The following is a 23,893-nucleotide window of genomic DNA, read 5'->3' as shown; positions in this document are numbered from 1 at the left end:
CTAGCAGAATGTTTTGAAGGTTCATCCACGTTGTAGGGTATGTCAGGACTTCATTTCTTCTTCATAATGATCTACTTGTGTGCAGGGGTGCAATGGGCTTGTGAAATTGTACACCACAGATTAGTAAGTAAGCACAACTAAGCCCGTGTGTACCTTGCTTATTGGGTAATCCATCACTGCTGCCAAGTGATCAGAGCAAGTTACTTGACGTCTCTGAACCTTGGGACCCCCATCTGCCAAAGTGGATGAGAGTGTACCAGCTCCTTCCCTCAGAGGATGAAGCGAGAGGGTGAGTTTCAACGTGCTTACAGCGCACTACCCGGTGTGCATGGTTAGTGAGGACTGTCATCACGATGTCTCCCCCACCCACAGAGAGACCCTTTGGGTTTTGATGTGAGTGAATGGCCCAGAACCCACTAACAAGCTGCACATACCCTTGGGAGAAGAAAGAAACACTTTACTTCCTACCTTGTGCTGGAAAGAAGCTCTCAACTGGGAGTGCAAGACACCACTCTGGTTAGGACTGCATGCTCCAAAGTCATTTGCTGGACCTGGGCTTGGGCCAACCACTTAGTGTTTCTGGACCTCAGTTCTCTCATCTGTAAAATGGGGTTAAGATAACATTGCCAACCATTTCTTAGGGTTGTTGTGGGGGTATTAAAGATGTACGAATGTAGAGTGCTCAGCTCTGTGCCTACCTAAAACCTATTGCCCTTGAGTCGATTCTGACTCATAGTGACCTGATAGCGCTGAAGCCCTTGTGGTCAGAAGTTAAGAGCTCGTCTGCTAACTGAAAGGCCAGCAGTTCAAATCCACCAGCCGCTCCTTGGAAACCCTATGGGGCAGTTCTACTCTGTCATATAGGGTCACTATGAGTCGGAATTGACTCGACGGCAGCAGGTTTGGGTTTTGGTATTTTATTGCATTATCGTCATCACCTACTCCCTGCCTGAAAGTCTGGAGCTGAGCTCAGGCCTGGGAGAAGGCGGCTGTGGGGGAGGGATCCTTTCTCCTGAAGGCCAGGTGTAGGAACAGGAAGAAGCCGGAGGGGTAGCCGACATCAGGCATTAAGAGCCCCCAGGCCCCACCCGTGCCTGTCTTCAGTCCCCAGAACTGCTAAGACAGAGCCTGAGAGAGAACCTCATTTCCCTATCTCTTCCTTCGGTGCTGCCAGTAAATCAGCCACGGAGGAATAGGACGGGGAAGGGTGAGGATCCTGTCAAAGATGGGGAAACTGAGGGCCCTGACAGGGAGCGGCACCTGTCCATGCCCACTTAGCCCTTGGTGGAGTCAAGACCAGGGATGGAAGCAAAGCCCCGGAAAGCTCCACGGAGAACTTCAAAAGCTGCCATTCCCACATTCAACCACGCGGGGGCGGCAAGCCGCCAGAGAGGACCGCGCGCTTAGGAGGAGCTGTCGCTTGTCCTCCCGGCCAGCTGGATGGAGCTAGAGAATCCCCTGGGTCTCCGAGGTCCCTGCGTTCTGGGAATGCCCTCGGAGTCGAAGACAAAAAGCATCCGCCCCCAGCTGGGAGTGAGCTACTGTATCAGGTGGACACTTGAGACTGTGTTGGCATCTCCTGCCTGGAGGGGAGATGGGAGGGTAGAGAGGGTTAGAAACTGGCAAAACGGTCACGAAAGGAGAGACTGGAAGGAGGGAGTGGGTTGACTCATTAGGGGGAGAGTAAGTAGTAAGGTGTATATAAGCTTATATGTGACAGACTGACTTGATTTGTAAACTTTCACTTAAAGCACAATAAAAATTATTAAAAAAAAAAAAATACAGTCATAGAGTCAGTTCCAACTCAGGGCAACGCCGTGTGATACAGAGTGCTTCCTTGGGTTTTCATGGTTGTACCTTTTATGGGAGCAGATCTCCAGGGCCTTCTTTCATAGTTCTGTTAGGTGAGTTCTAACTGCCAGCCTTTAGGTTAGCGGTCAATGGCATATTGCTTGTGCCACTGGAAAGCTTGGGCCTTGGTGGGGTGGGGTAAGGTAGGGCGAGTTGTGGTGGAGACTGAGGGGTAGAGGGCGGAGGAGAGGGGAGGGCGAGGGGCACATGTTTGCCCGCAGGGCCTGCAGCTCCTTTTCACCTGAAAGTTCATTTCGTGCAGGGGTCGGGGGGTGGTGCTGATGATGCCTCAGATGGTTGCTCAGGGCACGTTTTAGGAACCTTCACAGCCGCTGCAAGTCCTGCCCCACTGTCTGGAGCCTCAGTTTCCTCTTCTGTAAAATGGAAATAAAATTGCTACCTCAGAAGATGTTGCAGATGCAGAGCAGAAAATGACTATGAAGGCATTTTGAAAACTGTTGTAGAGAACGCTGTAAATGTTACACGTTAGTGTTCAGCAACTTTTGTTTCTATTTTTGCCTTTGGGAAATTCTGGAAGTACAATAAAGAACAAGACACCCCAGGTGTCTGAGGAAACCTATTTCTCTGGGGTTCTTTTTAAAATTGTTCGAATTTTATTTCCATTCTTACTCATTTCCTATTTTGCTTAATTTTGAAAACCCATTCTCCATATTACAGCCAGCGTGACCTTCGCACAAAGTAAATGTGGTTCACAACTTCGTGTCACAAACGAATGAGCCTCACAAACAATGTGGAGTTAAAAAACCCGGGTAGAAAACAGTACACACTATGCTTTCATTTATATATAAAGTATAAAAACAGGCAAATAGAATCTGTGCAGTTGGGAGCCAAGGTAGCAGTTACCTGGTGAAGGGAGTGGTGGCTTTTAGGGTGCTGATAATGTAAATTTCTGTAACTTCCACTGAGTTGGGCATTTATGCACACTCTTCTGTATACACATTGTACTTCAATGAAAAGTAAGTAAAGGAGGAAGGAAGGGAAATTAGCCATGTCCTCACCCTGCCTAAAACTTTTCAGTGGTTTCTGATTGTTCTTTGTGAAATTTATATTTCTTTAACCTGGCTCACCTGGTTTTCCTCATCAGGCTCACAGTGTCTCCAATTGGGCTCACCCTGGCCACACTGGTCCTTCATGTTACCCTCTCCTATGCTGTAGGGTCGCTGTGAGTCGGAATTGACTGGACAGCAATAGGTGTGGTTTGGCTTTTCTCTTATGCTGACCAGCTCTGGCCACGTGGCTGTTTCCTCTACCTCCCCGGGCTCTTTCCCACCTCAGAGCTGGCCCGCCACCTGAAATCTCTTCCCTCCACATTCCTGCCAGCTGGTGGTGCTCAGCCTTCAAACCTCTACTTAAAGGTCACATCCTCACAAAGGCTGTCCCTGAGCCCCAATCTACATTGCGTCCCCCCCATTATTTCTGAGTATCTTTTCTTTTTGTAACACTTACCACAACTTGTACTATACACTTGCTGTTGTTAGTTGCTATCAAATCAGCTCTGACTCACGGCGACCCCATGTGTGCAGAGTAGAATTGCTCCAAAGGGTTTTCAAGGCTGTGACCTTTTGGAAGCAGATTGCCAAGCCTGTCTTCCCCGGTGCCTCTGGGTGAGTTTGTAACCTTTTGCTAGAAGTCAAGCACCTAACCGTGTTTACTCAGGGACTATAGAATATAAATAAATATATATATAGTTTAATTAAATGCATAATAAATTATTTATTATGCATCTTCAGAGCCCTGGTGGCTCAGTGATTAAGAGCAGTTCGAATCCACCAGCTGCTCCTTGGAAACCCTATCAGGCAGTTCTACTCTGTTGCATAGGGTTGCCGTGAGTTGGAATTGACTTGAAGGCAACCGACAATTGGCAATATATCTTCATTTGATAAATGTCCTTCTCCCCAGCTAGGTTGTAAGTCAAAGAGGGTGGGGACTCTATGTGTCACAGTCACCACTGTATCTCCAGCACCTGACACAGCATCTAACATTAATAACATTATTTATTGCTTGACTTAATTAACAAGAAATACTTTGGGGATAAAACAAATATCCAGTAAACAAGGAATGAAGATGGGAGGGAATGAAAGTCAGAATGGTAACAGTTATAACAGGGTAGTAAGACCATGGGAGGTTTGTTTTCTTTCTTTATTACAGCTTATTTTATCCCCTATGTTTTTGTTTTTTTTTTAACTGTCAGATGTCATTTTATTGAGGAAATTGTGCTGCTATATGTGCATTAGGGCCGTATCCTTTCACCATACCTATTCAATCTGTATGCTGAGCAAATAATCCAAGAAGCTGGACTATATGAAGAAGAACGGGGCATCAGGATTGGAGGAAGACTCATTAACAACCTGCGTTATGCAGATCACACAACCTTGCTTGCTGAAAGTGAAGAGGACTTGAAGCACTTACTAATGAAAATCAAAGACCACAGCCTTCAGTATGGATTACGCCTCAACATAAAGAAAACAAAAATCCTCACAACTGGACTGATAAGCAACATCACAATAAATGGAGAAAAGATTGAAGTTGTCAAGGATTTCATTTTACTTAGATCCACAAGCAACACCCATGGAAGCAGCAGTCAAGAAATCAAAAGACGCGTTGCACTGGGCAAATCTGCTGCAAAAGACCTCTTTAAAACGTTGAAAAGCAAAGATGTCACCTTAGAGACTAAGGTGCACCTGACCTAAGCCATGGTATTCTCAGTCGCATCATATGCATGTGAAAGCTGGACAGTGAATAAGGAAGACCAAAGAAGAATTGACACCTTTGAATTGTGGTGTTGGTGAAGAATAGTGAATATACTGTGGAATGCCAAAGGAATGAACAAATCTGTCTTAGAACTACAACCAGAATATTCCTTAGAAGCAAGGATGGCGAGACTGCATCTCACATACTTTGGACATGTTGTCAGGAGGGGTCAGTCCCTGGGGAAGAACATCATGCTTGGCAAAGTACAGGGTCAGCAGAAAAGAGGAAGACCCTCAACAAGGTGGATCGACACAGTGGCTGCCACAGTGGGATCAAGCATAACAATTTTAAGGATGGCATAGGACCGGGCAGCACACAGGGTCGCTATGCGTCGGAACCAACTCGACAGCACCTAACAACAAAAACGTGTTAATTCTATTCACTTGATTACTTTTCACTATGTCAAACAAGACTCCAAAGGCTGCAAGCCATGAAGTTACACAATTATTTTCCCATATTTCATTCAGGAACACAAAAATCAAACACAAAGAATTGTTCAAATAAATATGAAAATTGTGCTTTAGTTTCTTTGCTGGACATTGTTTTGTTTTGTTGTTTTCTCTTATGTTCTTTTTATAGTGAAGAAAACAGAAAGCTTTAAGACATAATTTTGAAAAAAAGAACAGACTTACCAGCCTGACAGAGACTGGAGAAACCGGGAGAGTATGGCCCCTGGACACCCTTTTAGCTCAGTGATGAAGTCGCTCCCGAGATTCACCCTTCAGCCAAAGATTAGACAGGGCCATAAAACAAAACAAGACTAAAGGGACCCACCAGCCCAGGGGCAAGGACCAGAAGGCAGGAAGGGACAGGAAAGCTGGTAATAGGGAACCCAAGGTCAAGAAGGGAGAGTGTTGACATGTCACGGGGTTGTTAACCACTGTCATAAAACAATATGTGTACTCACTGTTTAATGAGAAGCTAGTTTGTTCTGTAAACCTTCATCTAAAGTATAATTAAAAAAAATAAAATTGAAAAAAATTTTTGTACTTAATAAAATTGGTTTTATTGGAAAAAAGTAAACAGATTTCTGGGTAAAGATCCAGATAGTGGGATAATATCGAAGAGTTTTCCTCCTCCAATACTTGCTGGAGTGAGAAAAACGAAAAACAAACAACAAAAAAAAGCCCCCTCCAAAAAAAAAAATCACCAGCAGCATACACCACAGAGAAGAGTGGAACCTCATTCCATAAACTTCAAAAAGCAGTAGCAAAAGAAAAAGACTATCTGCTGTGTGGTTCAGCATAGTCCCTACTCCCAGAGGGCTTGTCCCCAGGAGAGGTGCAGGGGAAACTGGAAATAATACAAAAATCCTGAGAGTTGTCACCCAATTGTTCCAGTTAACTACTGTTGCCTAACATGAACCTGAACTCACAGACATAAAACAATTTGATTATGCTCAGGGATCCTGTAGGTCTGAAATTCAGGTAGGGCATTGTCTGAGGTCACTCAGTGGTGCTCAGCTGTTGGCTGGGCTGGCTGGAGGGCCCAAGAAGGCTTCACTCACAAGTCCAGTGCCTGGGTAGGATGGCTGAAAGGCTAAACAACAGCTGGGACTGGTGACCAGAACATTGAAGGCGCGCGTGCTCTCCAACATCACGGTCTCAGGGTAATCGGACTTCTTACTTGGTAGCCAGCGTTCCCCAGAGTGAGCATCCCAAGCGAACCAGATGGCAGCTGCCTGGCTTTTTTGACCTGACCTCAGAAATCACACAGCATCTCTCTCACTGCATTCCACTATGATTGAGTCAGCAAGGCCAGCCCTGACTCAAGGCGGGGGCGGGGGGGCGGCCACAGACCCTAATCCTCAGTGGAATGACTGTCAAAGAACTTGCAGGAATATTTTCAGATTGCAATGTATTAGGAAAATTTTCCCTTTATGATCAAATTGACAATAGCAACTCAGGAGGCTTAAGGGCCAGTGAGTTTATGTCATGGGGGATGAACAACTAGGAAAAGGAGGGTGAGAATGGCTGCACAACTTAAAGAATGTAATCAATGTCACTGAATTGTACGTGTAGAAATTGTTGAACTGTTCTATGTTCTGCTGTTGAACATTATCAACAAAAATATTTTTAAAATACTAAAAAAAAATTTGTTTATACACAATACATCATCCCCTTCCAAGATTTCCCAAAAATCTCATCCTATTTTGACATCAGACTCAGGCTTCAAGTCCAGGATCTCCTCCTCTCCATCAAGTCCAGAAACAAATAGCCTCCTTGGGTTGTGTGTCACGGGCAGAGTTCCTCTCCAGCTGAAGACCTGCAGACTAAAGAAACACGGTATCTGCCTCACATACACCAAAACTGAAATGGTGGGACAGGCACAGGAGACCACCACAGACACTTCTGCTTAAAAGGGGAAACAGGGAGCTCAGAGCAATCACCAATCCATGGCCATTCTGAACTCCAATTGTGCACCTGTTGCCAGAGGTCCACACAGGCTTCAGTGAGCTTCCTGGGTTGTCAACTCTCCGCATATGTTGTCACACATCATTGCCGGAGGAACTTGAGCACATCCTCTATGATTCCATTGGAAGGAGACACTTGGAAGCTTGTGCCTGGTTTCCTTTGGACTTCATCCCATGCATCTTTTCCCTTTGTGATTTTACTCTCTACCTTTTTGCTGCTGTTGTTTGGTGCTGTCAAGTCTGTTCCAACTCATAGCGACCCTATGTACAAGAGAATGAAACACTGCCCAGTCCTGAACCACCCTCACAATCATTTCTGTTTGAACTCATTGTTGCAGCCACTGTGTCAATCCATCTCGTTGAGGGTCTTCCTCTTTTCTGCTGACCCTCTACTTTACCAAGCATGATGTCCTTCTCCAGGAACTGGTCCCTCCTGATAACATGTCCAAACTACATCAGATGAAGTCTCACCATGTTCGCTTCTAAGGAGCATTCTGGCTCTATTTCCTCTAAGACAGGCCTGTTTGTTCTTCCGGCATATTCAATATTCTTTGCCAACACCATTATTCAAAGGCATCAGTTCTTCTTTCCTCTTCCTTATGTATTGTCCAGCTTTTGCATGCATATGAGGTGACTGAAAATACCACTGCATCTTTTTGCTGTAATAAACTACAATCTTAAGTATAACAACTTCTGAGTCCTGTGAGACCTCTAGCAAACTGAGCCAGAGCATGGCCTTGGGGACCCCCAACACAGTTTCTGTTGTTATCTCCAATCTAAAGAATAGAAACTGTAGTACACAGAGGTTAAATAACTTGTCACACAGAGAGTGAATGCCAAAGCTGGATTCAAACTTTGTCTCCAGCATCTGACATAAAATGCTGCTTCTCAAATAGAAAACTCAACAATTGGAATAGAAAATTTATCTAAACATACACTGAAAGAAAATTTCCTAAAAAAAAAATCTGCAGTTTGAAAAAGCACTCCATGTTCCAGTAAAGAGATGATGCAAAATGATACCAAAATGTCCTTGTTAAGTTGCTAAATCTCAAGGATAACTTATCCTGAATAAGTAAAGATGGTTTTAATCAGTCATGCAGGGGAAAAAGTCATCTACAAGGGAGAAAAACATTTAAACTGTTTCATAGCAACACTCAATGACAGAGTTCAATGGAGCCAAGTCCACAATTACTCTGGGGAAAAAGAAAGTATGACCCGGGTTTGTTTTTTCTTTTTTTAGTCCTACAAGTATAAAGGTGATATGCAAAAATTCAGGGGGAACAATACCTGTAAACCATTTTGTGGAATTATTTTTGTTTATCTAATGAAATGTTTATGAGGTTATCCTGAAGTTACTGATAGTTACTTCATGTGGTGGAACTTCACCGTCCCATATGGTAGCCACTAGCCACATGTGAGGGAGCCCTGATGGCGCAAAGGTAAAGCACCAGGTGCTAACCTAAAGGTCAGCTGTTCAAACCTACCAGCAGCTCCGCAAGTGAAAAGACTTGGCGGCCTGCTCCCATAAAGACTGCAGCCTAGAGAACTTATAGGACGGCTCTATCCTGTCATATAGGCCTGCTATGAGTCGGAATGGACTCGATCCCATACAGTAACGACAGTAACAGCTACCTGTGGCTTTTAAGCACTTGAAATGTGGCTAGTATGAATTGCAATGTATTGTAAGTATAAAATACTGCCACATTTCCACATTAATATTTTTATTGCATGTTGATTATATGAAGTGATTATTTTTTGATATATTGAATTATATAAACTATATTAAAATTAACTTTACGCATTTCTTTTTACTTTTTTTAAGTGTAGCTTATGGGGTTGCCATGAGTCAGAATCAACTCGACAGCAAACGGTGGTAGCACAGAAAGTTTCAAATTACATCTGTGGCTGGCACTGTATTCCTACTGCACATCATCGTGGTAGAATCTGGGGAGGGATTTTTGCTTCTTGTTTGTACTATTCAGTATACTTGATCTTTTAAAATAAGTATGGTTATTTATATACGACAATCAACTTACTATTCCAAAATTAAATAAATATACCAGTGAACAAAGAGCTATGTTTTCTCTCCTGGGAGGTTGAGAAAACTAGCTAGGAGACTCTGGATGGGAACCAACAATAACAGAATGGAGAACTGCTGGGCTGGGCCCTTCGGGACATTTCTGCAGCCCACTCCTTTTACAGCTAGGAAAACTGAGGCCCCGAGGGGTGACTTACCAGTCCATAATCATGTACACTCAGGTCCATTGTGGCAAAATTACTGACTTAGGGGACGTGTTCAGTACCTCCCAAGAGCCCCTCTAAGGTGAGCGTGGCTACCCCAAGTTCCTCTAACCATACCCTCTGCCCAAGGTACTTCCTCTTCCAAGTAATAAAAAGCCAAGACACTTCCCTCAGCCCAGGGGACAGTGCCCCTTCTCCTGCAGCTGCAGGTATACAGTTCCAGCTCCCAGGCCCAGCCCAGAACTCTCAGCCACTGGCCTCATGAAGCTCAGCAGCTCCCTCAGCCTCTGCCTCACCCTCTACCTGTCGGGCATGGCCAGCTTGGCAAAGTCCACACATGAGCTGAGGGGTTGGGAGAGAGGATCCCCGAGACCCATAGCCTATGAGGTGCGGAGTAGGGTGCAGCTCCAACAGGCCACCTGTTCACGTCCATCTCAGGAGGAAACTAAGGCGCAAATGAGGGAAGGGGCTTGCCTGCGGTCACCAACCAGCCTGGGGCAGACCTGGGGGCAGACCTACCTGATGTTGTTTCACTTTAACTAAATCTTCATCAAATTTTCATTTTTATTACAAAATCAACACATACTTTTTGTTTTAAAAAGGCAAACAATACATAAATGTGTCAGCTTAAAAAGTGAGTCTCCTATTTTTCACATCCTCAATAATTCTACTATCCCTAGGGCAGCTCCACCAGACAGCCCCAGCCCCAGCCATGTGGAGAGAGGACCCACTTCCCACCTGGGGGCCTGCCTGACCTGGCCCTTCTCCCCAGGCACCACGCCTAGTGCCAACCCTCCTGGAGAAGGTCATGACCAGGCCTATTCTTAGAGAATCCCTAAATGGACATAAATTGAGTGCAGGGACAAAGGAAGATGGTCCTAGTGCTGGCACAGCAAGAACTTCCACGCTCAGAACCTAGACATTTGAGTGACCTGACGAACTTAGCAGCAAAGTTACTGTGTGATATCCATCCATTCATTCATTGTTGGAATGCAAACTACATGCTGACCACTATTTGAGACACTGCAGCTACAAAGGTAGAAGTCCTGGCCCTCGTGGAGCTTATATTTTAGTGAGAAGGAATAAATAATAAACAAGATAAACAGGACACAAAGTATGCTAGATAGTGTTATGTGTTACAGAGCAAAATGAAACAGGAAAGGAAAGAGCCTGTGGCTGGGGTTGTGACTTTAAAGTGAGTGTGGCTAGGGAAGGCCTCCTTGATAGCAGTGGCAGTGGCGAGAACGGGTTGGAGCCAACAGATGTGTTGACGGGGTGGGTCTGGCATGTGGGAGAGAAGAATCAAGGATGACACCAAGATTTTTGGCCTGGGCACCTGGAAGAAGAGAGTTGCCATTCACAGAGAGGGGTGAACCACAGCATGAGCAAATCCAGGGAGGAGGTGGGGAATGTCAGAAGCTCAGTTTTGTAGATACTAATTTGAGATGCTTTTGGGCACCAAGTGGAGGGGGCGGGTGGGCAATGACTCAGGAATCTGGGAGGAGGCATGAACTAGAGATCCATGGGTGCTGTCGGCTTACAGATTGCATACGATACAGCAGCAGAAGTTGTTTCTAGGTACCAAAGGGGATGAGGATATAAGACAGCCAGGCCACAATCCACGCCCTTCTGACTTGGAAGACATCCCACCCGTTCAGGCTGCCAAGACCACTCAGCTTAAGACTTCCACCCACCACATTATCTCATTTACATCTTCTCATTTTTTGCTTTGGAGTAAACTCAATAAAAGCAACGTGTCCATGGGCAAAGCGCACAGCTATTCTCGACTAGCTCACCACCTCCCTTCTGACACACATTTGCACACATATCACTTGCAAGTTCTGGGGGGCAACCAAGACAGTCTCACCTATGTTGGCTGAGTTAACAGCTGCTGCCCTCAGACTTGTGGGGCTCCAGAAAGGCCCTCACCCCCACCCCTACCCCTGGATCCAGATCCCATGCCGGGAAAGCACATGCCCACTCATATACCATTTGCTTACTGAGCACTTACAGACCATTGTAAGCTAGGTGAGGTCCAGGAGATGAAAGGCAGCCCCTATACCCCCAGGAACCTTATAGTCTAACAGAAGGGAAAAGACAGTGGGTACCAGGGAGCATGTCCAGGTAAGATCAGGGAGCTGTGGGAGCAGGAGGAGAGACACCTAGTGAAGTCTGGGATGTCAAGAGACTTCCTGGAGGAAGCACCATCTTATCTGGTTTTTAAGTAAGAGTGAGCCAGCCACTGAGGGATGTGTGTAGTGGTGCAGCAGGGTATTCTAAGCCAAACCACTATGATGGGAAAGTCTGGAAAATGGTGGTGGGAAGCCGCAAGTAACTTATACAGTTGATGCCAAGTGTGCCAGAGGATAAGACAGAGGTGGGGCAGGGGGAGCCAGCCACCTAAGGCTCTAAGGAGTCCAGGGTGTATAACAAGGGAGAGAAAAGACAGGGAGGGGCATGACCTGATCTAATGGGCCTGCCTTCAAAGCCTGCGGGTGGTCCTAGGACCACCCACAACATAAGCTGCTGAGGAGCCTGATGAACTCCATCTGGGCTACACCCCAGACCACTTCAGTCTAGCCCCCAGCAATCTGCATTTTTTCCACAAGAGTACCAAGTGACTCCTATACACACTAGTTTGAGACCCACCACACTGAGTTCTCTGCCTCTCCAGCTCTGGTTTGGGGTGATTGGGCAACGATTCTCAGGGTCGCTAAAGGGCAGGGGTGGCTCATTCTCATGGTCAAGGGCTATGTTTCCAGGAACACTGAGGAGGCGTTGTCCCCGCCAAACCCAAAGCATTTTGGGGATACATGCCGAGAAGGACGGGGGCAGGGGTGGTGGTGGTGGTGCAGGAGTTGAGGAAGAATTTCTGGCTGGAATGGGAGGAAGTTGGGGGGGGGTTCTTTTCTGAGGGGAGGTTTTCCTGTTCAAATACCCAGCAAACAAGCCCTAGTCCCCAACTCTTCTCAGGCTTCAAGGACAGGAGGCAAAGAATCAAAGCAGCAGCCACTTTTTACTCACGACCAGTGAATCCCACCTACCACACAAGGATACAAATTCCTCGGCACACCCAAGTCTGCAGGCCAGCACTACTGTCCGACAGAACTTTCTGCAATGGCAAAAACGTATTTTCTGCACTGTCCGGTACAGGAGCCACTAACCACTTGGGGCTACTGAGCATCTGAAATGTGGCTAGTGCAGCTGAGGAAATGAATTTCTACTTTAAATTAATGCAAAGTCAAACAGCCACATGAGGCTAGAGGCTTCTGTACTGGACAGTGCAGTTCTAGGCCCTGGCTGACCTGGGGGTAGTTTGGCTCAAAAGCCACTGGGCTGTGACGGGAAAAGCAAGTGTCAAAGAAACCCCTGGCGTCACCACCCCCTGCCACAGACAGAAACAGCAGCTCTAGCTGCTGAAGGGGGCACACCTCAGAGCGGAGGGACACCCCGGGCACGGCGGATGACGTTGGCCAGCCGCTTGGCCCAGCCGCCCTTGTTTGGCTCTTCGATGTGGAAGGTCCGCGTGAGGAGATTGTAGAAGGAGCCATAGCACACGGCCACCACAGTGCATGTGAGGCAGATGACATTGTAGGGCATGCTGAAGTCCGGCGTGGGCAGGCTCACCAACAGCGGCTCTGTGTAGAGTCGCACGAAGTAGCTAGAGCCATCAGTGATGGGGAACCTGTGGTCAGGGAAGGAGTGGTGAGGCAAGACTGGGCTGCTGCTGCCATCGCACCCCATCCCCACACCCAGGCTGCACTGGGCCAAAGCGCCCTGGTAAGAGTTTTCAAAGTTTTCTCAGCCTCAAAACCTTTCAATCCAAACCTGTTAACATCAGGTCCATTCCAACTCATGGCGACCCCACGTGCTTCAGGGTAGAACTGTGCTCCATAGGGTTTTTAATGGCTGTGATCTTACTGAAGTAGAACGCCAGGTCTTTCTTCCACAGTGCCACTGGGTGGATCCCAACAGCCAACCTTTTGGTTAGTAGTCAAGTGCAGACCGTGTACGCCATCCAGGGACCTCATATTTTTAACAGGAGACACGTTACGTGAAAGCTCAATACATAAACCTGATAAAAGGAGAGCAGCTGCGGTTGGGTAGAGAGACGGGCCCTGCCTTGGCTGCCTCTCTCTTGCCTTCTGCTCTCAGCCTAAATGCCACCTCTTCAAGTAACCCTTTCTGGGTAACCCACTACATTACCTCCCAACAACCTGCCCCACCCCAGTATTCTCTAGAACGGAATCTCCCCTCTAGACTGTAAGCTTCAGGGGAGGCAGGGACAAGTCTGTTTGGTTTACCGTTGTTCATCAGTGCTCTCTGAAGTACCTGACATTTAATAAGGGTTCAATTAAATATGCATTAAGAGAATTGGTGGATAAATGTAAGCTCTAAGCATTACTATTCTCACCTATTGACTGTTCTGGATGTACCTTAGAATCATTTTACAAAGTCTTTGGAAATGCCGTAGCTTACTAGAATTACTAGGATTGCGTTAAATCTACACATGACTATGGAAGAGACAAGCTACCCTGCAGGAGCTGCCTGTCTGTGTTAACGCTCCAGCCTCAAGTAGGCAGCTGAGGATATGCTGTAAGAAAAAGCCCAGTCGCCATCGAGTCAACTCCAACTCACAGTGACCTCATGTGTGTCAGAGCAGAACTAGGTTCCACAGGGTTTTCAAAGCTGATTTTTTGGAAATACATCATCAAGACTTTCTTCTGAGGTACCTCTGGCTGGTCTTGAACCTCCAACCTTTCAGTTAGCAGCTAAGTACATTAGCCATTTGCACTACCCAGGGACTCTGTAGTATGAGAAGGGTGCAGGCACACTTACAGGCTGTTGAAGAGGGGGCCCTCTTCCCAGGCCACTGGGCTGGCTGCCACCATGCTGGGCACGAGAGCACTGAGGACTGATGGGCTGCAGAAAAGAAGACAGATGGTCTGCGTTTCTCACTGGCTTCTCTACCACAGGGTAAGTGGCAGAGAGAGTGAGCCAGGAAGGAGGGGACAGCATGTCGGGGAGGGACACACCTGACATAGAAGCCGTGGTTGGGGTCTGGGGTGTACTCAGTCCACTTGAGCAGAGCCCTTTCAAACTGGATGGAGACCTTGGTGACGGAGCTGGCCGGCAGCTGAACCAGCATCTCCAGTAGGTGGGGCTGCAGCCGGTCCTGGGCAGGCTGGTAGTGGATGTAACCTGAGACACAGGCAAGGGTCACTCACACCTTCTTCCTGGGGTCAGACTACCCATACCTCTGGTCCTTCCCACTTGCCTTGGGGCTTTGAGATGGGGAACCAGAGGGTTGGTTCTGGATCTCAGGAGTCAGCAAGCCCAGGGAAGGGAGAGGAAGCTTCCAGGAGAGGCTGTCAAGAGTGCCAGAGGCCACTAATCAACATTGACATCGCCACACCTGGGCCACCAGACATCAGCTGCCTGATGGGACACAACAGCAAGTTCAAAGAACCACCTGAGAAGCTTTCTTGGGACCTGAATCTAATCAAGTTTCTAAACCTAGCCACCAACATACAAGAAGTACTGGAGATGGAGGAACATGCTAAACACCAGCATGAGGAACTCCTGAATGTAGGAGATCCTGAACAACACATGACCCAGCTTTTTCCACAAATAAATGACATTTTGAAAAAAACAAAAAGCAGGCACTGTTATATCAGTAAAAAAAGACTTAAGAGGCATATCGAGCAAATGCAGTGTGAGGACCTTGTTTAGGTCCCAATTCAAACTAATCAATTATAAAAAGTTATTTTTAAGATCACTGGGAAAGACAGGAGTGACGACAGCATGATTATATCTTTTAAAGTCCTTTTATCTGTTAAAGACCCATACTGAAGTAATTAAAGCGGAATTGATACACTCTTGATACGCTCTCTGGGATTTATTTTAATACTCCCAAATAGAAATTGTTGAATTGGTGAATGTTCTGTTGTATATATTCTTAACAACAACAAAAAAGAAATAAATTTAGAAATTAAAAAAATAATAAAACAAAACACTCCCACAGAAAAATTATCAAACCAAAAACAAATGAGGGGGGGACTAGAAGGCCAGAAAGGTGGAGACTACTAAAGCTGGGTGATGCACACAGAAAGGTTACGATCCTATTCTATTTGAGTATGTGTTTGGAATTTTCCAAAATAAAAGATTAAGGGAAAAAAAATACAGGAAAACCTACAGAAAACATAGGTAGGATGTTTGAAGTAGAGATGCTGAAGCTGGTACAAAACAGTGGTGCTGAGAATAACTAAAACTAAAGCTTGAAATTATTGAGAAACAAGAGAGGTGTTTAAAGAAGACATTTAAGTTTGGCTGTTCGGGGTATGATCTAACCTCTTGCTGAGTCTTCTTCTTTATTATTAGCCCATCTTCCGCCCATCTTCCACCCACACCCGAGAGAAAAAGTGCTTTGGTGCTGTGCACACCACCTAATGGGAACACTCAGTAAATACAAACTCCTCCTCGAAAAGAAAAAAAGCTGCGCCTCTTCACCTCTTTCAAGGAAGCAAAAGCCATCTACCCAGTGCTGTGATCTTCTTTGCTTCCAAAACCCAGTTTATCTTGTCAACCCTTTCTTTATCCTAGAGTCTGCGAATCATCACAAAACACAAGGATGTGCCCGGGGCTGGACAAACTCAGTGAGAAAAAAAAGGAAGCTACTGCCTCCCACAGTTCTAGTAAGAGTCACCAGGGCAATGTGTTCTCTCTTTTTTTTTTTTTACAAATGACTTACGAATTGCACAGTGAGGTCATCTTTATGCATGTGTCTTTTTGCAGCTGTATGTCAGAGATTACCCTGAGAAATGAGGGGTTAGGGTACCCAGGGTGGGACGGGATGGAGGCCTGCCCCGGGACTTGGCTCCTCACTTGGCTTGTTCTCCTTGCCCTTGGAGGTGATGGTGAGGGTGTGCACATACAGCCGCAGGTACCAAGGCACGGTGTCCAGCAGCAGCACGGGGAAGGCCCGGTATGGGTGGGTGTTGTACAACAGCGTGCTCAGTTCCCCTTTCTGCAGCCCGTAGCCGCTGACGTAGCGCTGGGCATGCAGGAAGGGCACCGGTGGGGCCTCTGCAGGGAGGAAAATCAACCATTAATAACTCCTAAGTGAAAGGGTATGACTCCTGGTGGTGCAATGGTTAAGTGCTCACCTGGTAACTGGTTGGCAGTTTGAATCCACCTAGTGGCTCTGTGGGAGAAAGACCTGGCGATCTGCTCCCATAAAGATGACAGCCTAGAAAACTCTATGGGGCAGTTCTACTCTGTGAGATGGGGTCGCTATGAGTCGGAACAGACTTGACAGCACCCAACAACAAAGGAAAGTGACACTCCCCACTCCCCAGACAGTGTTCAATGTCCCAAAGCCAGGGAGTAGATGCTGTAAGCTTGCCATCAGAACTGGGAACCCAGGTTCTGGAAGCATCTGGTCTTCCCCAGCCCACAAGCAAGGATGATAACAAAATTACTGTTATTTGGTAAGTACCTGTCACGTGCTGGAAGCCCTGGTGGCGCAGTGCTTAAGTGTTCGGCTGCTAAGCAAAAGGTCGGCAGGTCAAATCTACCAGCTGCTCCTTGGAAACTATATGGGGCAGTTCTACTCTGTCCTATAGGATCACTATTAGTTGGAATCAACTCGACGGCAACAGGTTTGGTTTTCTGTTTTTTGTCATGTGCTCAGGAACCACTGTGTCCCTTCCAACCTAAACCAGATGCTCTGGTGGTGTTCTGCACCCCTCCTTGGTAGTGCTGAACACAGACATAATTTATTAATGTATTGCTTGGTGGCTGCCTTGGCCAGGAGACACATCTCTTGAATGCAGGGCATTCTCTGTCTTACCTACCACGCTATGCCTGGTACACAGTATGGACTCAAAAAAGTTATGTGTTGATTAATGAATGCATGAATGAAATCTGTGTTTTACAGTAATTATCTCGTCCAACCCACCAGATATTACTGTCCCCATTTCCCAGATGAGGGGACTAAGGCCCAGAGGGCTAGGCATCTGCCAAGTCATCAAGCTCAGACAAGGTGGACTTAGAACCAGGAGTGTCTGACTCAGAGACCTGGGTCTAATCACAACCACCAGGAGAATGACCTCTGTAGCCCATTGTGGCCTGGCGGCCTGTGCACCCACTCACCATTCTCTGGGAGCCTCTTCCACTTGAGTTGAAGATTGAGGTTGCGGGAGCTGGTGATCAGGGAAGTGTCAAGCAAGTCATAGACGGCATAGGTTTTCCGGGTGCCCAGGACAGTGTCCTGGTATGTGGTGGTGGGGGACGGGTTCACCTCCAGTGTCTCATTGTCCTGGGGGCACAAGGGCAGGGCTGACAGGTGGGCAGAAGGGCAGTCTGGTCCATGGAGGAGGAGGCTGGCTGGAGACTTTTGGTACCTGGCTATAGCTGGTGATGTCCACGTAGACTCGGCTCTCTGAAGCAAGGGGACAGGGCTCCGTGAGGGTTCGGGAGAACATCCGGAAGAGGGACCAGTCTGAGGAGCAGACAGCGGAGTTGAGCAAGGACTAGGGCCAGGCCTGGACCCCAAAGGCAGGGCAGGGCTGGGGGCGGGTGGGTAGAGAGAAGTCACCAAGGCAGCTTACCCTTCTTCCCCTGCCCTGTGATGAAGGCGTCGAACACAACTGTTAGGGTCTGCCTCAGCTCCCAGGAGATGCTGGTACAATGTGCATCCTGCCCCAGGGCCGACGGGTAGTGCTGAGTGGGCATCGTGCCTCACTGTCGCACTGCCTCGAGGACAGCCAACCTGGACTCAATCCCTTGTCTGTTATGTATCGTCCCACCCGTCGACTTGCTGCTGGTGGCTCCCGAGCACTAATCCTGAGCCAAACTCTGTGCCAAAAGCTTGACGTGCATGGTTTGATGACCTATCATACAACCTTAGAAGGCTGACACTATTACTCACCTGACAGATAAGGAAACCAAGGCTCAGGGAAGTGAAATGGGTAACTGAGCTAACACTTCTGCCACACAGACATTGCTTTCCCTTCTGTGCTCTGTGACAAATGTCTACTGGGCACTCGCCAGGCAACCACTCAGTTTCCTTGGTGCAGAGCCAATGCCCTGAATAATCAGCATCACTTCTGCCACTTAGCACTCGCTCAGCCCGCACCAGACACTGGACCACGTGCTTGACCTGAACCTTCTCTCAGGGCCCCTGGGTGGTAACCACACCCAACCCCCAAGACTTACTCTGCAAACAGGACGGATATGCACTGCCTGGGAGTGGTAGCTGGTGTGGAACAAGCGGTCGGCCTTGAGCAACACAGAGAGGCCTGCCTGGAGGAGGTGGGAGGAGACAGAGGCTCAGTGTCCGGCTTGGAGCATCTGGGCCTGGGACCGAGGCTGTCTCTACAAGCACCCTGTCTGGCCAGCAGTGAGGGGGCAGCTGCAAGCTCCACGCATTCCCTGGGGATCCCACCCATATACAGACCATGCCCACCTCACCTTGGAGCTACAGGGCAGGAGCTTCTTCCATGGGGTGAGGTTCTCAGTGCAGACAACCTCCCTCGGCAGCACAGCATAACGCAGGAAGTGGTGATCAGTGCCTGTGGGAGGCGGAGGCCAGTCTGGGTTGGGCCTGGGAGTCCCACTCCTCAGACTCACACTGGAGAGATGGAGACAACCCCTCCTGCTCCCCACACAGCTTTGACAGTCTGGTAGAGGGCAGGGCCCTTCCTCGCCCTGGGAGGGGACAATGGCCTTCTAGAGCCCATACACACCAGGGGACCATGACTTGGCCCAGAATGAGGGAGGAAGCCGAGGGGCGAGGGGCAAAGGTCAGGGTAAGAGAAGTCAGGAAGGGGAAAGGGCTGCAGGGGCATGCTCACCATTGGCCAGCCCCAGGGGTTTGAAGGAGGCGGTGGGAGTGACTGTGTTGGTGGAATCGATGAAGTTGAGAGAGGCGCAGAAGATCCCTGAGAGGACGTTGCTGAGCTCCTTCCAGGATTTATCCACGCTGGAGGGAGACACAAACCCATGTGCTGTCGTGGGGCTGCCTCTGCACCCTCCCTGGCCACACTCACAGGAGAGGGAGGCTATGTCCTTAACCATCAGACAACTAATCACAGGATAGACACCATCACGGTCCCAGCCGAGCCCCTGCACACTCCTCTGGATGTCCCTGAATGCCCACGCATCTCCACTCAGGCAAGTCCTCCTGCCTGGACACCAGTTCACTCCTCTCTGCCCAAAGTCAAGGTCCAGCTCCAGGCCTGGCCCCTCCCCCAGAGGGCCTTTCCTGCCCCCCTCAACCACAGCCTCCTCTATGTTGCCGTGGTTCTGACTACCCCAGCCTCTCACCAGGCCCCTCTTGGAGATGGCTAGGTGGTAGGCATCTGGTCCTAAGCACCTTTTCTCCCCAACTAGGCCGTGAGCAACTTGAAGACAAGGAACAAGTCTGGGTCATCCATGTATCTCCCACAACACCATGCAAAGTGCCTCACGCCTCAGAGGGCTGAGCAGACAGCTCGCTGATCCACCCTGAGATTTGCTCAGCCTCGCAAAACGACACACTCTGCTCTATGAACACCCTGGGCCTGAACATATGTTCTGTTTCTACTTATATCCACAAGGCTCACTGGACCAGAGAAAACAACCATTCTAGGACCCCACAAAAATATCAAATTAAATTAGGTTATTTTCCTAGAAAAACATTAAAACAGATTGGTTTTCTATATTAATAATATCTGTTCCCGTTGAGTCAATTACAACTCATGGTGACCCCATGTGTTACAGGGTAGAACTGAGCTCCATAGGGTTTTCTTGGCTGTAACCTGTAAGGAAGATTGCCAAGCCTTTCTTCCGTGCTGCCGTTGGGTGGGTCTGAACCAACAATCTTTCGATTGGTAGACGAGCTCAAACCCTTCTTGCCACCCAGGGAACTCATATTAACAATAACCAAAAAACCAAACCCACTGCTGTCAAGTCAATTCCAACTCATAGTGACGCTACTGGACAGAGAACTGCCATATAGAGTTTCTAAAGAGTGGCTGGTGAACTCGAATTGCTGACCTTCTGGGTAGCAGACAAATGCTTAACTACTGTGCCACCCGGGCACCCATATTAACTGAAGGTATAAAATTTAATAAATACTAAAATTCTAAACATCAGCTCTACATTATAGGCAATTACGGGCTGAGAAAAGACAGAAACAGCAAAGCAGAGAGAAAAAAAAGGCAGGAAAGCAGAGCTGAGGCAAGAGAGGAAGCCATGGCAAGCTTGAGGGTCACTGCTTGCTCCTCGTCTGGCATCCTCTTAGTGCTGTCCTGGGACTTTTTGATAATCTACTGCTCCTAGCTCTTCAATTGCTCCAATCCATAAGCCCCAAACAAAGAAAGCAAACACTAAGCCTGAAAGCTCTATCCTGCCTCATATAGCATTTCTTGAATTTCTAAATTACTTGTTGATATGTAAATCCACCAATTTTCACACAAAAATCCAGATTTCTGGTCTCTCCGAAAAATGAGAGTATCTGATGACACTGAGCCTCTATTCCCACATGGCAAGAATCCATGGGAACTTAACAGCAGCTGTCCTCTAGATTGGTATGAGCCCTCTAGCCTGCCACAGTCCCCACCATTCCCTATTACTGCCCTACAAGTGTTTATCATACTTGTGCTGCTGATTTCTTACACCAGAATTAAGAGAGAAATGAGACATATTTCTCATCCCTGGTCGCTATGAGTTGGAATCGACTCGATGCAGAGGGTTTGGTTTTTTGGTTTTGTGTCTCTATAAAAATGTTTACATCTTTATTCATTGATGTTACTTGCCTGTCCCCAGGAGACATGAGTTCAAAACCCTGTCTGGCTTACAGAGGGTCTATTCTAAGTAGAAGAGTCACAGCAGCCACTGGGGAATCGTTTTTGTGGTACAACAACAGTGACTAGACCCATGCTTCTCCCAAACAAAAGCCATTCCTCTAATACAGAAATCATAAACTGCCAGCCTATAGGACAATTCTAGTCCACAGCTCTGTTTTGTTTGGCTTTCATGGTATTTATTATTATTATTATTTGAGTGCCTTTTTAAAAGCTCTCCGGTTTGCCACAGTTTGTTCTCTGTCTCTGCAGGGATGTACATGTGCCATCTCAGGTCTGGGAGTTATTAGACGAAGGAAGTGTATTCAGTAAAGAATACCACTCAGTGGTAATATCATTTCTGACTTCCAACAGCAGCCTTGGAACCGCTGCCTGCTGGAATCACTGCCCCTATGGGCAGTGCAGGATGACAACATCTTCCCTGCCATGCTCAACAGGACCCAAGGTGGGCACTTACTCAATGACGGTGTCTTGGAACCAGACCCAGAGCTCTGCACCTGATGGGGCCTGCAGGAAGGGTGGTCCCCAGTATCGGGTCCTCCAGAAGCCTTGTGTGAGGGAAAGGTGGAGCTCCCGTAGAGCATACTTAGAGATCAGCTGCCCCAGGGCTTTGGGGAAGAGCCTGTAATGAGACACTGGGGGGCGGGGGAAGCAGTGGGTAAAGATCCCAAAGGCAGGGCTCTCTGTCAACCCAAAGAAGCAGCAGATCCCAGGATCTGAGTCAACGAGATCTGGATTCCAGACCAGACCGTTGCTTAACAGCGATGTGATCTTGGCCAAGTCCCTTTACCTCCCTACACCTCAATTTCTTCCTTGTAGTCGTTTACAGCACTAAGAACTGTGCCTAGCATCCAGGATAAATGAAAACCGCCAACGGCAGCAGTAGCATCATTGCTGCCAACAGATGACTAAAGACTTAGAATGGCAGCCTGGAGCTGTGTAAAGAGCACTGGACTAGGAATCAGGAGTCACTGTCCCTATCCAGGCCTCAGTTTCGCTGTCGGTACAATGGGGTTTCTTAATAACCACCCCGTCCTTCCCCAACGACCCAGCTCTTTAGTCCCCAAGCCCAGGAGCCAGAACCCCACCCTGGGGTCAGGCTCCGCACCCACATCTTGCCTCACCTCACCCCCCAGCAGGTGCCACGGAAAGCTTTCTCGGGTCAGATCCTGTCCTCTCACCTCCTTCCCGCTGCAGCTCCGAGTCCCAGCGCGTGCGGAACTGGAATGTGGCGGCTACGTCCCCGGATGGCAACGGGGTAATGACGAGCTCCTCTCGCAGGCTGTCGCGTGGGGGCTCTGCATGGCCCCAGCCGCCCGGCCAGAGAATCAACAGCACCAGGACAGCCAGCGGCACAGCCGCCGCCATGCCTGCGGCTGCCTCCACCTCCCAGCGGCGCCCGCCCCACGAAAGGCCCGCATCCAATGGGAAGAGCGATTGATAAGCAGCTTCCGGTGCCGTCCCGGAAACCCGGATGCAATACTATACCCGTTTGACAGTTGGGAAACAAAGACTGCAAAAAGGTTAATTTTGCTAGGTCACACGCCAGGCTTCTGCCTCCCTCTACTTCCGGTATTTCCATTTGCTCAGTTCTAAGTCCATGTAAGCCCTAGTGGCACAGCGGTTGAGCGTTTGGCTGTTAACCGAGAGGTCGGTGGTTGGCACCCACCAGCCAGAGAAAGATGTGGCAGCGCGCTTCTGTAAAGATTTAAGTCTTGGAAATCCTGTGTGGTAGTTCTATTCTGTCCTGTAGAGTCGCTGTGAGTCAGAAGACTCGATAGCAGCGGATTGTTTGTTTTGGAAGCCCATCCAGCTCCTCCAGTGGCAGAGCTTTCCTGCAAAATCCCCCAAATCACTGCCCTTTTATTATGAATATTTTCAAAGTTGAAAGAACAGTGAACACCTGTTGCCCACCACGTAGATTCCACCACTAAACGTTTTACTCTGCTCGCTGTGGGAGCCCTGGTCCTGCAGTGGTTAAGCATTTGACTGCTAACCAAAAGATCGGCAGTTTGAGTCTACCAAGGTCGCTGTGAGTCCGGGAACTACTCCGCGGCAACGGGGTTGTTGTTTTTTATACTTGTTTTATCATATCCGTCTGTACATCTGTGACTCCATCTTATGTTCTGATGCATTTCAAAGTAAATTGCAGACATGAGTATTTCCCCATAAATACTTAAGCGTGCATACGATTAGCTAGAGTTCAATATTTGTTTACATTTTTTCTTTTGATGTAGAATTTACAATGAAATGCAACTTTGAAGTGTACATTCACTGAATTTTGACAAATGCACATACCTGCATAACGCATACCCTGTCAAGATACAGAACATTACTAAAACCCTAGAAAGTTCTCTAAGGACTCTTTCCAGTCAATTCCTCTCTCTGTTCCACCTTCCAGAGGCAACCATTGTCCTGATTTTTATCTACCATAGATTAATTTAGCATATTCTAGAACTTAAGATAAATGAAATTGTAACGTACACTTCTTGTGTAAGGTTTCTTTCATTTGCAGAATATTTGAGAGACCCATCCATGTTCTTGCATGTATCAACAGTTTGTTTCTTCTTACTGCTGAACAGTACTGCATTGTATGGATACCACTGTTTATCCATTCTGTTGCCTTACAGGCTAGCACTTTAAAGATTTTGGTTATTATCAACACGGCTGCTGTGCAAGTTACTTTGTAGACGTATGTTTTTCACTTCTCTTGGGTAAATATTTAGGAGTAGAACTGCTAGGCTTAAGAGTAGTTGTACGTTTAATT

At 47.7% G+C, this 23,893-nt stretch overlaps 1 protein-coding gene across 3 annotated transcripts; it reads right to left on the bottom strand.

The window, feature by feature from the left end:
* Positions 1-12,274: 12,274 nt before the first annotated feature.
* On the bottom strand, positions 12,275-23,011 carry PIGT (phosphatidylinositol glycan anchor biosynthesis class T). Of its 3 annotated transcripts, none has more exons than XM_010591727.3 (12): positions 22,308-22,532; positions 21,584-21,761; positions 19,135-19,262; positions 18,752-18,852; positions 18,497-18,583; positions 17,890-18,001; positions 17,683-17,780; positions 17,432-17,597; positions 16,163-16,363; positions 14,314-14,479; positions 14,117-14,200; positions 12,275-12,962 (listed from the first exon to the last, which is right to left on the bottom strand). In XM_010591727.3, the coding sequence occupies exons 1-12, from the start codon at positions 22,492-22,494 to the stop codon at positions 12,710-12,712; spliced, it is 1,761 nt and encodes a 586-aa protein (XP_010590029.1). In that variant the 5' UTR covers positions 22,495-22,532; the 3' UTR covers positions 12,275-12,709. The 3 variants fall into 3 exon arrangements, with proteins under 3 accessions (XP_010590029.1, XP_003411784.1, XP_023406057.2); XM_003411736.4 differs by having other exon boundaries at positions 17,890-17,977; positions 22,308-22,531; XM_023550289.2 differs by lacking the exon at positions 21,584-21,761 and having other exon boundaries at positions 22,308-23,011.
* Between the last annotated feature and the right edge of the window lie 882 nt (positions 23,012-23,893).

The sequence above is a fragment of the Loxodonta africana genome, chromosome 24 (genome assembly GCF_030014295.1).
Source record: "Loxodonta africana isolate mLoxAfr1 chromosome 24, mLoxAfr1.hap2, whole genome shotgun sequence".
NCBI lineage: Eukaryota > Metazoa > Chordata > Mammalia > Proboscidea > Elephantidae > Loxodonta > Loxodonta africana.
The sequence above is the reverse complement of the archived record's forward strand: the minus strand, read 5'-3'. Positions and strand labels throughout refer to the sequence as shown.

What these genes read in the sequence shown, in the direction of transcription:
- PIGT (XM_023550289.2), bottom strand. Translation starts at nt 22,708, where the DNA reads ATGGAAATACCGGAAGTAGAGGGAGGCAGAAGCCTGGCGTGTGACCTA. An exon ending in ACATCACCAGCTATAGCCAG is followed by an intron (nt 17,598 to 17,682) that starts GTACCAAAAGTC and finishes TTGTGCCCCCAG; the next exon opens with GACAATGAGACACTGGAGGT. An exon ending in AACCACGGCTTCTATGTCAG is followed by an intron (nt 14,201 to 14,313) that starts GTGTGTCCCTCC and finishes TCTTTTCTGCAG; the next exon opens with CCCATCAGTCCTCAGTGCTC.